Source organism: Trichosurus vulpecula, chromosome 8 (genome assembly GCF_011100635.1).
Source record: "Trichosurus vulpecula isolate mTriVul1 chromosome 8, mTriVul1.pri, whole genome shotgun sequence".
Taxonomy (NCBI): Eukaryota; Metazoa; Chordata; class Mammalia; order Diprotodontia; family Phalangeridae; genus Trichosurus; species Trichosurus vulpecula.
The window spans coordinates 251,599,113-251,616,453 of record NC_050580.1 but is presented as its reverse complement, the minus strand read 5'-3'; the positions used below and the strand labels follow the sequence as shown (position 1 = coordinate 251,616,453).

General features: G+C 39.2%; 1 protein-coding gene across 2 annotated transcripts in view; it reads left to right on the top strand.

Annotated features, from left to right (window-relative positions):
- NRDE2 (NRDE-2, necessary for RNA interference, domain containing) overlaps positions 1-17,341 on the top strand; it is a 69,643-nt gene that overhangs the window by 39,206 nt on the left and 13,096 nt on the right. For both annotated transcript variants that reach the window (XM_036736246.1, XM_036736247.1), the window contains exons 8-9: positions 10,076-10,196; positions 12,882-13,057. In XM_036736246.1, the coding sequence (XP_036592141.1) occupies positions 10,076-10,196; positions 12,882-13,057 (297 nt within the window). The remainder of the gene's footprint in view (positions 1-10,075; positions 10,197-12,881; positions 13,058-17,341) is intronic.

Sequence of the window (17,341 nt, the reverse complement as noted above, 5' to 3'; positions counted from 1 at the left end):
AAATAAAATATTTTAAAAGTAAGAAAAACTCCCTGCTCTAACATATCAAGCAAAACAAATTTCATCATTGACCAGATCCAAAAGAAATGTCTCACACTGAGTCCTTTGCCTCTCTATCAGTTCCTTTGGAATTGTTTTTTCATTACACTTATCACGGTTCCCAAGTTTTTCAAAGTTGTTTATCTTTGTTGTCATTTATCTTTGTGTTGTCATTGTATAAATTGGTTTCCTGGTTCTGCTCACTTCATTCTGCATCATTTCATACAAGTCTTTCTAGGTTTCTCTGAAACTATCCCCTTCATAATTTCTTATAACACAAAAGTACTTCATCACATTTATATATAATAACGTGTTCAGGCATTCCCCAAATGAGAATCTTCTTGGTGTCTCATTCTCTGCTACCACAAAAAGAACGGCTACGGACATTTTCGTATAGTCTTAGAGTTTGTTTTGTTAGGACGAATCCCTTCCTTAATCTATCCTCCCTCTTATTCCTCCCTCTTCCTTCTCCAGTTTTCCTTCTCTTTCCCTATTTAGGGAAATATATTTCTTTACCCAACTGTGTGTGTATTCTTCCTTCTTACCAGGACAGATGAGAGTGAGGTTCAGCTGTAGTTGTCCTCCCACCCACGCACCCACTTCTTTCTCCTTATTCATTTGGACTTCTACTTGTCCACCCTGATTATGTGACATGGTTTTCCCTAGCATTCTTCCTTCTTTCTGTGATCCCCCAGTGTAGTCCTCTTCTCTCTCCCTTTCTCTTCTTTTAAGGTCATGAAGACATAACAGAACCACTTCCAGACTCTCTAAGTCGATGTCTTTTGTGATCCTGATGATGATAGGGTTCAGAGAAGACAGATATATCATCATCTTCTCTGAGAATGTAAGCAGTTTATCTTTGGTTTGTCACTTTTGCACTTGTACATTTGTTTACCTTTTTATGGTTCTCTTCACTCCTGTGTTGTACCTCAAAGTTTCTGCACATCTCTGGTCTTTTTATCAGGAATGCTTGAAATCCTCTATTTCCTTAAAGGTCTGTTATTTCCCCCATAGAGCTATGCTCATTTTTCCTTGTTAAGTTATTCTTAGTTGTAAGCCTAGACCTTTTGCCTTCTGGACCATCATTTTCTCTGCTGTCTGCTCTTTTATGGTATTGGCTGCTAAATTGTGTGTGATCCCGACTGGCTCTTTGGTCCTTGAATTCTTCCTTTCTGGCTTTTTGTAGTGTTTTTTCCTTTGACCTGGATGTTCTCTCAGCCCAGATCATCTCTTTTTGCTATGAGATAATTGATATTTTTTTCAGTCTTTTGATTTTGTTTTACTATTTCTTGTTGCCTCATTGAGTCGTTGGCTTCTGTTTGGCCCATTTTAATTTTTAGTGATTTCGTTGCTTAGCAAGGTTTTGTACCCCTGGTGCCAAGCTGTTAATTCCTTTTATAATTTTTTTATTCATAGTTCCTTCTTTTCCATTTTTTCCTTTAGCAGTTTAATTTCATTTAAATGTATTATTTAATTATATATTCATATTAAAGAGCAAAAAGCTATTTTCTTTTTTCATATCTTCTAGTTGGATTTGTGTCCAAGCTGTGTTTTAATTTGATGCTTCGCTTGTAGATACTTTGGAGTTTTCTTCTTCTTCTGGGTTTGTGCTTTGGGCATCCCTGTCACTATAATAGCTCTTTATGGTAGAATTCTTTTTTTGTTTGCTCATTTTTTAAGGCTCCTTACATGGTTTCAGACTTTATGTTAGGGCTGGGCTTTGTTCACTGCTAGAGGGAAAGTCTGGGTTGGTCCTGTTGCTTTCTTATGCTGTTGAATATTGTGTTATTCTAGCATCTCAGGGAGAGCTTAGCTGAGGACCTCCAAGCTTTCACTGAACCCAGGTATGAATGCCACCCCTCCTGGTCTGAGTGCTGCAAGTTCTTGACCTGGATGTGGGCCTGAACAACATAATTGTGGGTTTACATCTGGTTGGAACTCTAGTAGACTGCTGCTAGACTCAGCCATTACCAGCTAGTTAGAAATGTCTGTTGGATCAGTGACAGCTGAATGTTTCCTTTTGTTCTGTGCTTCCTACACTGGTTATACTGCTTCAGGCTTTAGTCTAGGCTGGGGGGCTGCAATCTTAGACCTTGCACTGTTCTTGAGGTCATAGTCATACAGGCACTGCTTGCTTCTAAAGCTAGATACATAGCCTAGGTGCCGCAACTACTCCTTATCCTGAAATGCCCCCATTAAGTGCAGATCCCCTGTTCAGTTTGCCCTTGATCTGTGACCCAGAACTGAGCAGTGAGTAACTGAGCTGCCCGTTTGGTACTTGTTTCTGCACCTGTCACAAACCCAGGCCTCTCTGGGGTAGATCCAGGACTTCTTCTTGGTCTGATGCTTAGCTTTTTCCCTGTGCTGGAATACTTTACACACTGTGTTCCTGATCAGACTTCATCCCTAATGTCCACAGACTTCTCTGTGTGCTTATGCTGACTTGGACTGGAAAATTACTCACTGTGATTTTTTCCCTTGGATTTCCTGACCTACATTTGGTCTAGCGTGTTTTCTAGATCTTTTTGCAGGAGTTGGGGTGGAGGGTGGGATGGCTGAAGAGACTTGCTATACTTCCTATCACCCTGTAACCAGGCTCTGCCTCTGGTGGGACTGTTTACTACTCTTTCTGTCTTTAAAAAAAAATCATTTATTTTTAGTTTTCGACGTTCACTTTTATAAGATTTCGAGTTCTAAAATTTCCCCCCTCCTTCCCCTCCCCACTCCCGAGATGACCTACAGTCTGACATAGGCTATACATGTACAATCATATTAAACATTTCCACATTAGTCATGTTGTGAAAAAAGAATCAGAACAAAAGAGAAGAACCATGAGAAAAGAAAAAAAAGAGAAAATAGTGTGCTGTGATCTGCATTTGCTCACCTCTCTTGGTGTTAGCATCGTGAGAATCCTGGAGAGATTATTGAGATCAGAAGGACTGAAGTTCTAGTTCTTAGACCCTACTAGCTGTTGATCCTGCTCAACTCATTAGACTTTTCTGAGTCTTAGTTTCCTCATCTTTAGGAAAGGATATAATGATACCCATCAGCATGGTTGTGAAGTTAGAATGAAATCATATGAGAACATTTCTGGTCATTATAAAACCCTATACAAATGTGAGATACCTCTTTATCTTTTTTCTTACATTTATCTGTCATCTATCTAATTTGCATATATATCTTATATGTATTTTTAGAGGTGAAATAATTATTTACATATAATTGTTTTAATTTTTATCTTGGTACAGTAGCCCTTACCTAAGCTTACACTCTGTTGGGATAGCCTTTGTGAACCCAGGGTTGCCTCCATGGCATATGAGTCATTTGATTAGTTCTTTAGATGAGGTGTTAATAAGCTATGTGCCTGTCATCCAAGGAGCATCATAGCTAATTAATTAGATCGAGAGAGGCTTACCACTGGATTGACTGTATTTTGGGGGGGCCACAACAGCCTTACATTTGTGATCAGCTTCAGTAAAGGAAGACCCACACGTATGAAAATGCGGATCCTTGAAGTAATATTTTGTTTTAATTAGTATACTCTAGGATTTTATTAGTTTTATTTATTTTTTTTTGGAGAGCCACAGAATACTGTTGAACTTTTAGGCAACTAAAAGCTGAATGTTTTTGTATGTAGTTTACTTTTTGAAGTTAATTATAGAACTTTGCATCTGTTCTTAGTAAATTTTCATTTTATTTGTCTAAAGATATATACTGAGTACGTAGTCATATTTTTGGATATAGATTCTCTAATTTGTTAACCATTCTCCCAGCTTCATCTTTTCCACAAATATGATATTATGCCTTTGTGTATTTACCCAATGCATTGATAAAAATATTAAGCAAGATAGGGCCTTGGAAAAACCACTCTTTCATTGTTCCAAAGTTCTCTTTACAGGTTGGTATCAATTCATTAACACCCTAGTAGTATAATATTTTACTTAGCTGTGACTCTACCTAAACCAGTCCACATTTATCCATTTCATTCACAAGAGTATCAAGAGAGTCTTTCAGAGAAATCCTTTGTTAAAATAATATACTATATCTGAACACTTCCTTAGCTATCAGTCTACTAGCCCTATGTAAAAAATGGGGTAAGGTTAAGCTCATTCCTGGTGAACCTGTGTTAGTTCTTGTGATCGCTACTTTTCTTCCCAGATATTTATAAACCATTGTTAGTATATTCTAAGATATTGCCAGTAATCAATGTCAAGTTTACTTGTATATAGTTTCAGGAATTTGCCTTTTTCACCTTTTTGAAAATTGGTCCAGCATTTCCCATCTCTAGTAATTAATGTGTATCCTGTTTCCCATGGTTTTTCAGAAGTGATTGACAGAGGTTCTATGATATTTAAGTTCCATGGGATATATTTTTTTTTCCAGAGCTTGGAAACTTAAACTTCCTTAAAGCAGCTTGCAGTCTACACATTTGTCTTAGGTTCATATTTCCTCTTAACTATGCTTCTTCTGCATTTTCCAATTTAAGATCTTTCTCTTGATAAAGAAGACATAAAAAAGGAGAAATTGAGTAGTTCTGCTTTCTCTCTGTCATTTATTAACATTATACTACCCCTTCCAAACTGTGAGCATAGCCATTCCTTGTTCTGCTCTGAAAATACCTGACAGCCTTTTCAGAAAGTTTTATTCATGTGTTTAGTTTCTACATTATGAAAATTTCCAGATTGCTAACCCAATGAAAGCTCTCTATTTACAAAGTAAAACAGTCAAGGAGAAGGAACAGTACAATGCCCTCATCTGAAAGTGTAGGCGACATGCCACATCTGTAACTCTCCCCTCAACCTCTCTAGTTTTTAGGGTTTTTTTTTTAAATTAACCTTGCAAGGGGGTTAGAAGTAATTGCAAAAGATAAAATAGGTAGCTGGTTAAATCAAACTGAAGAGCTTCTGCACAAACAAAATTAATGCATATAAACTAAGAAGAGAAGTGGTTGAATGAGGAAAAAAAGAGATTGAGAAGTGGAACAAATTAAGTACCCAGCGTACAGAAGCAAGATTGAAGCCCAAGAGGGGTTTATATTTTATCCTAGTGGCAATAGGAAGCCACTGGAGTTAGTTGAATAGGGGAAGCATATCATCACAACTGTGCTTAAGGAAAATGACTTTGACACCAGTGAATAGGATGGACAGGATTGGTGAGGGACTTGAGGTTGATAGACCAGTAGGCTTTTGCAATAATTTAGGCAAGAGGTAATGAGGGCCTGAATTAATAAGGTAGCAGTTGAATAGCTTTGTAAGTGAAGAACAGTTAGATGTGAGAGCTGTCTGATTAAATATATAGAATGAGAGAGAGTATGAGGCATTCAGGATATTACTGAGATTACAAACCTGAGACACTGGAAAGGTAGTGGTGACTTTGACTGAAATGGGATAATATGGAAGGGGGAGGATTTAGGGGGAAAGATAATGAGTTCAGTTTATAACTAAGCCTTCAGTTTAGTTATGTTGAATTGAAAGTATCTCTGGGACATCTAGTTTGAAATATCTGATAAATAATTGGTGATGTTGCACTGAAGCTCAGGGTAGAGACACTGGTTGGATATATAGACCTGGTAGTCACCTGCATATACTTGGGAATTTCTTTGTCTAAGGAGAGTGCTTGGGACTGCTTTAAAAAAAAAATCACAACAGACACAATAATTTTTTATTCTCTATATTTATTAATATTTTAGGAATACCTATACATTAGTTGGGAAATTGATAATTGATAAGATGTCTAGAAAGAGAAGGAGAGTCCAGACAGCACTTTAGTTACAAACATCTGACTTACTTGCTTGGAGTGACATGGCTTGCCAAGGCAGTAACAAGTTAGAATATTAACTTGTTTGTAAAATTTTATGAAGAAGGTTGATTGACACCTGTGAGTAGTATTATCTCATAAAGCAGAGAGATGTACTACAGGTTAAAGTAATTGAAAGTTTGGAAGATTTGGAACCAAGCAAAGTAATCCCAAGGACCTTAAGCATGAAAATGAAAGGAGGATGACAAATAGAATAAAAATGGAAAAGATTTGTAAAAATCATTAAAACAAACTTTTCTTCATTAAGAACAGTTCTTCATTAAGAACTGTCGTATTTAGACCATCATAGTCCCAGATGTGTTTATAGACAGGGTGAAAAAGGCACTAAAAACAAGGCAGTTGTATGTATCCCCCTAAAATGGGGATATAGGGGCAGCTAGGTGGTGCATTGAATAGAGCACCGGCCCTGGAGTCAGGAAGACCTGAGTTCAAATGCGGCCTCAGACGATTGACACTTACTAGCTGTGTGACCTTGGGCAAGTCACTTAAACCCAATTGCCCTTCCCCCCTCCAAAAAAAGAAAAAAAAAATTAGAGCCATAAAATGGGAATATAATAGAGATCTGAGCTGGAGAAGATGCAGTTGTGAGGTTAGGGAGGTATCAATATTTAAAAAGAAAGAAAAAAGGAAAAAAAAAAGGAAAAAAAGTGTCTGAAAGAGAAGATACCAAAGGTGTAGAAAAAAAATCTCAAACCTTAAAAATGCCAAAAAATGATTGCTGAGAGAGTCAGTAACCCATAATCTATATGCCTTTATGATCTCTATGCCTTCTCTCACAAAGTCTTTATGTGAGTCACTCATTTGTGTGGACATTCTTGATAAGAGAACAAGCAGACTTTCACAACTTTTGTAACAATGGACCGTAGTTTCACCATTTCGTAATTGACAGAAAGAAATAAAGATTATGTGGTTCCATTGTGCTTATTGTTTGTTGATTTAAAAAAATTCATTTGGTAGAGCAAGGCACTTAACGGAGTATTTCCCATCACATATCATGATCTTCTAAGAGTCCTTGAGGGATGTAAAAACAAATAACTGTTCAGCCGCCCTCCAATTGTAGATACCAGGCACCAGTGTTGAGACAGAAATAGATGCTTGCTGAAGTATGATAGAGGAGATGCAGTGTAGATCCAAAGCTGAAGAGAAATGCCTTGTGGATGGTGAGGTCCCCCGTATACCTTTACTTGCAGATGGCATCATACTTGATTGGGTCAGTTTTCAAACACTGTGGAGTCTGCTGGAAGAGATCTGTAGTCACTCAAATAGAGTTTGGCCTGACCATTCGCTTGGGAAAGACTATGTGCATAAAGGATGATAAGAACTTGAATTTGGATGGACAGCCCACAGAGCTTGTCCAGTATATAGATCTGACTCAGACAGTACAGAGGGACAGTAAATTTAGTCCAAAGTTAAATAGGACTAGAAGAGTGGCTGTATCGCCATCAGTAAATTACAAAGCTCCTTTAATGATCCCACACTTAGGCAAAGGCCCATCCTTTTAATACCAGCATTTTACCAGTGTTTGTGTAAGGAGATGATCCATGGAATACAAGTCTCCAAAGGAGAGTACACCTCAGTATCACGTAGAGGGCAATAGAGAGGGGCATGATGGATGTGAGCAGGCAGCCACAAATACCCAGTAAGGAACTTCAGAGGAGACCATCAAGGAATTGTACGATGGGAAGGGAAGATGGGCTGGTCCTGGCAAGGGCAAGGGATGACAGCTGGACAGCCAGATTGCCCCACTGGTACTTGGGCAATGTCAGGAGAAAGCAAAGGAGGCTTCCACCATGCTGCGTGAACTGCCTGCAGTGAGGTCATTGAAGGCCAGACTCACACTGGATTGGTAGGGATGGATGGGTAGCTAGTAAATAGAGTGCTGGACTTGGAGTCAAGGAGACCTCAGTTTGAATCCTGAAAAGTCTCTCTTTCTTGTTTTCTTCATCTGTAAAATGGGATGATAGTAACACCTACTTCACAGGGTTGTTCTGAGGATTGCATGAGAAAACATATGGAAAGCTCTTCACAAACTTTGAAGTGCTGCAGAAATGCCAGCTCCTAGTGGGAGAAACTTCCCAATCACTGAGCTCGCAGCTCATTTGAGGGTCCCTGTTAGCTATGGGCCTACTATAGAGAATTGTGAAAGCCTGCCTTTTGCCTTGTTTTCTTTCGTGCTATTATGTGTGCACTGAGGGCACTGTCAAGAAGATTCTATAGAAATGAGACAGCAGACACATAGGTCAATAGTTCTGATGTTTTTTCTTTTTTTAAATAAAAGCACTGTTCGTGATCTTTTACATTCTTTTGCAGTCGTCTTCTTTGAGAGTACTTGAAAAGCAATCCCTGAATGCCTTTCATATCGTGTTAAATTCAGCATGGGGTAACCTCAGCAGAATTCCTGCTCAGATGCCTCTTCATGGTGTCATGGTGACCTAGAGTTCCCAAAAGATAAACCGATGAAATTCAAACTCTGTTAGGTTCCTCCATATTGGAAAGGCTTTAACCAGAGGCCTACTGGAGACTTTGATTCTGTTGTCTGAGAATAAGGTTAGCTAAGTATGAAAGGCCTCATTACCAGAAGGTTGGCCGTCAGGGAATAAATTTTGGGAGCCGTAGTAACCCATGAAATGGGCAAAAATACAAAATGACCCTTAGTCCTCTGTGACTTTCTTCTGCTCCTGGAGCAGTGGTAGCCAGATGGAGGAAAAGAGGGCAGAGGATGCCAAGAATCCCACTGATTTTAGGCCACTCACAAAAATTAGCTTAGGCATTGCAGCTCTCAGCATCCAGTCTAATTTATTCAATGAGGAGTCTGAGGACATGTTACTGGGGGAATTGTAACCACGTGTCATGCTATTTTTTGTATTTATTTTGCTTTTTCTTCCTCCTCTTGACAGCACCTTCCTCTATTATTATAAGGATACAGAGTGCAGTACCGAAATCTCATTTCAGGGGTAGATAATCCTCACAGCTCCTTTCTTAGAAGAGGTGGAATACATTTCAGAGTACAATACTAGCATTGACCCATTTATCTTGGCCTGTCTGTAACATGACTATGCTATTTTGAAAATATACAGGATTATTCAAGATTGGTGTTGTATGATCTTTTCTCTCAATTCCTATGTTGTACACAGCCCACAGCCTGCTTATTCATATCATATCTTTGTTATTATTAATTAAAGAGCATAGAATCCTACTAATATTGCAATTGTGTTGATAATTATGAATATTTCAGTAGATGTGCAGTCTCATCAGTGTGGTTACTCTAGTAACACAGATCACCAGCCCATCCATGCCTGCTCCTCCTGGGGGATTCTTCGTGTTCATTCCCTGTAATAGCTTCTCCATCAGAGATGTATCAACCTAATGCAATGGATGGATGGCTTCTTCCTCTGGATCTTTTAAAAAACAAGAACAGCATTGTGTGGGTAGCAGGGTAGCGCTCAGGCTTTCTTTCCTTTGTCCTTGCTGCGTGACCAGTTCACCTCCTTGTCTGATCCTGTATTTCCTAAATGACATCTTTTATGCCACACATTAATTGCCACTAATATCCTACAGCTCATGTATGTATCTCTTTTGGGTCATCTGTGCTTCCAGTACCAAGACTTCATAAGATGTAGAGCCAGGCTTTTAGGAGTCTTTTTTGTTTTTGCATATGTAATGATAATTCACATTTTTGTGGTGCTTTAAGGCTTACAAGTACTTTCCAAAAACCATCCTGTGAGGTATAAATGGTGTAAGTGTCATCTCTGTTTTACATATAGCAAAACTGGAGCCTGGAGAGATAGAGTGATTTGTGCAGTCATGTAGCTAGTAAATGTTAGAGCCAGGATTTGGCTTCATGTTTCCTGATACCAAGTCTAGTGCTATTTCTACCACACTAACAATTCTCCAAGTACTTTCTTTGCAACAACCCTTTTGAATTAGGTAGTACCATCAGCAGTGTCACCACCACCATCATCATCATCTTCCTCCTTAGGCTCCTTGAATTTAAGTTATTTGCCTGTGGTTTTCTAATTTTAAGTCCCGTGCTGCTGCTGTTATGTTCCATGTGATAAATCTCCTCCGGGAGATGAATATTTTTATTCTCATTTCAAAATAGGAAGTTCATCCTGGCCCAGGATTTGTAGAACCTAGCCAGCAGCTCTGTCTTTCTGCATGTACTTTGCACAGTGACTACTCATTTCTATATTTTAGTTATTTTTCTTCATCCTAACAGGTGGAATTCTTTGAGCCCTTCTGGGATAGTGGAGAACCTCGGGCTGGAGAAAAGGGAGCAAGAGGATGGCGAGCCTGGATGCACCAGCAAGAAAGGGGTGGCTGGGTCGTTGTTAAGCCTGGTAAGCTATTTAAATACTCTTATATGTTTTTCAACCTTGGAATTTTTTCATTATTCTCTGTTTACCTGTATAGACTTTTGTTTATTGGTAGACGGGAACACTCCACAAATATCTGAATGTCAAAACAACATTAAAGCCGTTTGTCATAAGGGAATGTAGCTCTGTTTTTTTTTCATTCCTTCATAAGTTCTAAGCTCTAAAGTCATCAGCTGTACTTTCTTCGAGTAAGTTACATACTTGAGGGTTTCAGTTTCCTTCCAAATGAAGTTACTTTAATTTTTCTTTTTTATAGATTGCTCCTGCAAAAGTTATAATCTTCTTGTTCCTAGCTTTTTTCCTTCTATTTTTAGTGTGCATTTAAGTCAGTCTTTTTTGTTCCCTTTGCAGCTCCCAAGCTGACAGATTATTTTAAAATATTTGCCTTTTTTAGGAGTATTATAAAAATAATTACTAACTAGCATTTATGTAACACTCATTCTGGATGACCCCAATATTATTTACACTCTTGCATTAAGGTATTTTGGGATAGTTAGCATGATGAAATGAAGAACCATTGTTAGCATTAGAAGACATGGGACTTTCCTATTAGAAGAAAAGTGACTCTTCAGCTGCTGTCATCTAGGTGATGTTGGACAAGTGACTTACTTTCATTGATCTCACTTTGGATGATAATAGTTAGACAGCCTACCTCCCAAGTGATGTGAAGGAAGTGCTTTGGAAGTTGTAAAACACAATAGAAATTGGAGCCGTTATTATTGGTCTATCCATAACTTAAATGATAATGTCATAGCCAGCCATATTGCATATAGGCTTTCAATGAGAACTGAGGGAAGCTCGTAGAACAAACAATAGGTTTCGATCTGGAGAGGAACCTTAGAGGACATCTAATGCAAACTTTTTATTTTACGGATGAGAAAACTGAAGCCAAGAGAATTTAAGAAACTTGCCTAAGATCACAGAGCTAAGAAGTGGTAAGGTCAGAATTTGAACCCTGGTTCACTGTATCATTCTTATTTCCATTGGGAAATACTAATAAATCCAGGGTGGAGGGTGATGTTTCTGCCTCAGAGGAGGAGTTGTGGGTTTAGAATATGTCCTAAAGAGGCCACATAGTTCTTCGTAGAACTTTGCCCTTGTGAATAGTGATGTCTCTTTGGAGTAGCGTAGAACACAGTGATTTAGGCATTCTTTGAGAATTTTTTACAAAAAGAAAAAGGCAGGAAGGAAGAAACAAAAACCAGGTCGTTCCATTCTCAGGGAAATACTCACCAGCATGTCATCTAGACACATAATAATGTATATCAACAAAACTAGAATGAGCTAACTTATGTTTAAATGTAAAACATACAAACCTAATCCATCTAATATTATGTGCAGTGAACAAATGAAAGAAGGCACTTCCGGTTATCTAAGCACTCAGTGTCTGAATGAAGAACCAAGATTATTCAGCATTTTGTAGTCTTATCTTTTTTTAAGTAGCCAGCTTCTTTTGGAGTCCTATCACATACTTATATCTGTCAAACAGTTCTAAGGTAGGAAAAGATGTAAAACGTACATCTCCACAGTAATACCTAGAAATCGTTTTTCAGAATGACCAAGTTGACCATATTTGCTTTGAAAACTGCCCACATGTACTTGATCACAAGTAGTCACACACAAAGTTAGTCTTTTCAGAAAGATTACTGCAGTGGCAGAAATTCTGGTTTTAGACTGAATCAGAGAGAGAAGCGTGCTACCGATCGCACCCCCTACAGTAAATGCTTCTTGCTGCTATCACTGATGAGAAGCTTCTGTCTAAGCTTAGTTGGCCCTCTTCACTCAGTTCGTAACGACTAGTAGTTTTGGTTTGGAAATTCAGCAGTATCTGAAGAAGAGTTTTACTTTGAAAATGCCTTTGTTTCTGGGAAACCAGAAAGCAGCCATTTCTTTCAAGCACTGTCACCCCTCCTGAGGAGGGGTGACATTCAATAGACAAACTTTTTGTCACGTGCTCTAGCATTGTTTTTTCTTTGCCCTCTGTCTCTGTCTCCTGCCTTTGTCTTTGGATCTTAAAACATCAGTGTTGCCTTTAAATAAACTCTTTGCCTTTGTTCTTCCAGTGACTGGAGCTTTTCAACCTCATGTCACTTATTTAAATTCTTTAGCTAATAATAAATTTATGTCTCAATTAAGAAACTAGGTCTCATGTCCACTTGCCTCTGGGCTGACAGTCCTGTAGACTGGTTCAAAGGAATGTTTTATTTGTAGAACTTCATTCCCTATATAATAATTTGGGAAACAAAGTAAAGTGAATTATAGTATGTTTTGAATTAGCTGCCTGGTTTTCGGATGTTCTGATAAGTATAGCTCATTATCATTTCTGAGGTCACAGTTGGTATCACCGCTGGCCAGGAATTCGAATTGCTTCAAAAAAAATCCAAGTCAGTACTAAAAGTTGAAGTTCTATTCTAGTGTCTCTATCGCTCTGGTTCTGATTTTGTTAAAGACTATCTAATTACAAGCAGTGGATCTTCTTGTTCTCCACGAGGTATCAAAGTGAGAAAATACACACTTGTGTGTATATCACATGTGATATAGATGTGTATATATGTGTATATAATATATACATGCACCACAGGTTAATATTGGGCTTTTTGTTGGTATTCACCTGTGACTGGTAATTCTGTATGCTTTATTTCTGACTAGATGAGGATGAAGATGAACCAGAAGAGGACAATCAAGAAATAAAGAACAAGACTCTTCCCAAGTGGCAAATCTGGCTCAGTGTTGAGCATTCCCGTGAACAAAGGCACTGGCTACCCTGGCGCCCTGACAAAACAAAAAAACAGACTGATGAGGATTGTGATGACCCAGAAAGACAGGTAAACACCTTCGCCAAAGGTCATAGGGATTTGTTTCTTTCCCTGATTTCTGATTTCCATCCATTTTTAATTATGGAAGAAGAAGGCTTTACAGATTCTTTCTGAGGGATGAGTTGGTCCTGAGGGAGCAGCCTCTTCTAGTTCATTGATGCAGAACCTGTATTCACTGATTCATAAATGCCCATCTCATTTGAACTGTGGATATCTGGGGTAAAATGTCACTGTCCATTGATAACAGAGGGTGACTCAGTCTGATAAACATCCGCTTCTTGAAAGATGAAGTTGTCTTCTAGGTCATTGTTTGTGTTCCATGTGGAAATTAGGGATGAGATAGGGGAGAGGAGAACAGAGGTTGTAAGCAGGCCCTCGAGTCTTCTGTCTGAGCTGCTGTTTTGATCATCCTCTTCACTGCCAACACTACCAGAAACCAAAAGAGAATGACCCTGGGACAGTTTTCAGTCTGCTGGGTTCTTTCTTAAAGGAATTAGCCATTTTATTACTAATATTAGGTAACACTCTTACTCTGGTGCCTCATTGTCAGATGGGAACCACACCTGGGTATATGATGACTTTTCTAGTGGAAGGCAAGGTCTGGTGATGGCATGTATGTCTGAGGACCAGCCTAGCTCAGTTCTGACCACAAGATAATGAATTTTCAGCCACATCAGCTCTTGATGTAAATCACAAGGAAGTTGCTGTTTGCATTGGTAGAGAACATACCTACAAAGATGAAGTTATGAATCACTAAAGGATGGAAATATTTTAAAATAACATTTCATTTTTCCTCAGTTGCACATAAAGACAGTTTTAAACAATCATTTGAAAAAATTTTTGAGTTTAAATTTTCTTTCTCTCTCCCTCACCTCCCCCCTCCTTGAGACAGTAGGTTTATTATAGATTATACATGTTCAGTCATGCAAAACAGTATCATATTAATCATGTTGTGAAAGACAGAGACCCAAAGGAAAAAAAACATGAAAAAAATACAGAAATTGAAAAATACTCTATGCTTCAATCTGCATTCAGACTCCATCAGTTCTTTCTCTGGCAGTGGATAGCATTTTCCATCATTAGTCCTTTGGAATTGTCTTGGATTCTTGTATTGCCAAGAAGAGCTCAGTCATTCAGAGCTGATCATTGTGCCATGTTGCTTTTACTGTGGACAGTGACCTCCTGGTTCTGCTCACTTCACTTTGCATCACTTCATGTAAGTCTTTCCAGGTTTGGACAGAAATATTATCGAACCCAGAAAGTTCTGGTGAACTTTAAATTTTGCCTCTAATTAGAATTTTTTTAAAAAATGCTGAAGATTTATTGATAGGTTTTACCTATACAAGATTTGCAGACGTCAGTGATTATCAGTAAAGTATTCATTAATGAATTTGGAGATGATCAGGGAGAGTCAGTCATGGAGCTGTCCAGGGCCCTCTAGCTGATCCGTAGTGGACCTGTGACTGTGCATATACTCCTAGGGAGGGAGTGGCTGGGAGAGGAGTGCTGTGTCTTCTTTTTTCCCCATCCTTCTCTCCCCATCTCACATAGCCAGGGCTGTTCTGAAGGCAGTGAGTGTATTCAGCCCCCTCACAAAGAAGATGTTATTATGGAAGTTTGCATGTCCCTGGGGGTGGTGGGGGTTGGGGTGGGATTGAGGGATGTGTTGAGTGGCTTTAAACCAGGCATAAAAAGAGTTAGTAGGGAGTAAGGAAGAGTTAAATAGACAAAGGAGGGATGGGTCCACAGTGACACCTACCCTTTTATTTGTGAAGCAAATTTCCACCTGTGTAGGTTTTGAATTGTAATGAAGGAGGGAATTCTATTTTGGTTCCTGGAATTGACCCAGTTTCACAAGACAGCAATTATATTGCCTCATATGTGACAAGTTATAGGTACAGCATGGAGAATTTTCTCAGTCAAGGCTCACTATCTCAGTATAGTTAGTTGTATTAATCATTCTAAAAGTCAGAATAATTTCACTTTTGGTACGTCAGTCTAAAGCGGAGCTAGGAGGTTGCCTGTGTTTGCAGCTGTATTTTCAAAACCATCGCAGGCAGTTTCTGTGACTGTGTCCCAAGTGAGCACCAGCCATGGTTATAGACTGTTGTTGGACGGTGCATTGGCGAGAAAGGGCAGCGGTTTTGTCAGGGGAACTTTGGCCTCAGAGTCAGAGGACCTTCAGGTCTTCACACCACCCCTTACACACTATCTGACTGTGACCGAGTCACTAAACCTCGGGCTTCTCATCTAGAGGGCACGGTGGCCAGAGGGTTGGACCTGTTGTCAATCTGTAGCTCAGATCCTGCTTCAGACACTTAGTAGGTGTGCTCCCGGAGAAGTCAGTTCATGTCTCTCAGCCTTAGTGTTTTTGTCTGTAAAATGGGTATGATAAGGGCACCTACTGTTTCAGCAATCCGTCTAGCAGCTTCTGCGGGGGTGTAAGATCCACCCACAGCCAGCACCCAGAAAGCTGCCAACAGCGCAGGTTCTTCTGATCTGCTTAACTAAGGAAAGCAAGGTGAAGGGGTTGACAAGCTTACTTTAATTCAGCATTAGTTCAGAGGAAAAAGCCAGCACCCTGAACTTCAGAACAAAATACAAACAAATTACAAACATCAACAGACAGACCTTGTCTGATTCAAATCCCAACACAGAGTTACCAGAGTCCAACAAAGTCTCAGCATCCGGGTTTGCTCCTTAGCTACAGCTGCCCGAAGTGTCCTCATCAACACCATCTCGAGAGCCCTGCACAAATGGCTCTGTCCTCCCTTCTTATGGGGCTTCAGACGTCATCAAACGTCATCTGAATGACCAGAGCTTAGGCTCTGGTGATTGGTTCTTGAGTTGGCCCCTCCCCTTAGGACCCTGGGAGGCTCACATCCACATCTAATCACATCACATCTAATAGGGGTTTGGGCCTGGGGCTTAGTGCCTAGTAAGGCTCGATGGAATACACTGAATTACTCAAAGCAAACAAAAGCCAAACTCTTCAAGGGCACTAAGTGCTAAGGAGCCCATTTTGCTTACCGACACACCTACCTCATAGGGTTGTTGTGAGGCCTATGAAAATCACTGTGCAGACCTTAAAGCACTATGTAAGTGCTATTATCTAAGAATTAGGAATGATGATAACACCCACTGGAGGGGCATGTTATAGAAATTAAGTAAGAATCTGTGTTAGGAAAGAGCTGATCATTATTATACCTGTTGGTGCTATGGTCATGCTCACTGAGGCCACTCCATTCTTGAGACCAGACAGTGCCCAAGGTGAAAGGAGGCTGGTATGTTTCAACAGAGAATTGGAAAATCATGCACTTGAAAAGAATACATGAGCAAAGCACACCCGCTTCTGCTTCTTACTTGTCCCCCTCTCTTGGCTTGAGACCTTTCGTTTTCAAGTCCTCTGGTCAAAAGACTTTGTTATTTAAAAAAAAAATCTTTTGGACAATTTTTCCAAAGCACATTAGCATTTTGCTGCTTTAACCAGATTGTATTGAAGGTAATTAAGCTTCTGATGTCTGAGGATCCAGCAGGGACCATGAATTCTTTAGTTCTCATTGTAGGAATTAGATTTGGAAAGCGTGGGAAATGGACTTAAATCTATATGTATCCTAGAAGTTCCCTTTTTCTAAGAGACCCTTGATTTTCCTTGTCTCATTCTTCTAGAGAAAAGCATGGAGAAAAAGTTCAATTGATACATAATTATTTGGGTTCTCAGTGACCAAGTACTAATATTGGCTTTCTCACTGTTAAAATCCAAGAATATCTTCATTCCTGTTTCACCATTTCATCATTTTGCCACCACTCCCAACTCCCCACCCTGTCCCACTGAATCAGGATGGCTTATAAGACAGTTTGTAGCCTCTTGGGGGCTCTAGATTTTGAAAATGGTTTTGTTAAATCAATTTTAAGTCTCTGCATTTTCCTACTAAGATCTTGAAATTGTTGTCAGGGTGGTCCATTGGCTGTGGCTTTTCCTTCTTTTGCTATGTTTGGTTTATTGATTTTTCATTAGCCTAATTTTCATTTCCTAGAGTAGTTTTGCCTAGGAACTATAAAATAGAGACGTGGTCTGTTTTATGCTTAAAATGATGCCATTTATCTGAATAGTTACTGAAACAGTTTTGCTGGATTTCAGAACTAGCATGACTAGACTTTTATGCATGCTAGCTAACGTGCTTTTAAAAACCCTGGCTCAGACTTATTCACTTCTCAGAAATGCTAATTATATTGTCTTGCAGATTTTTTTCTCTCTGCCTCCAGCTTCAAATATTGACCCCGTGGTCTTTG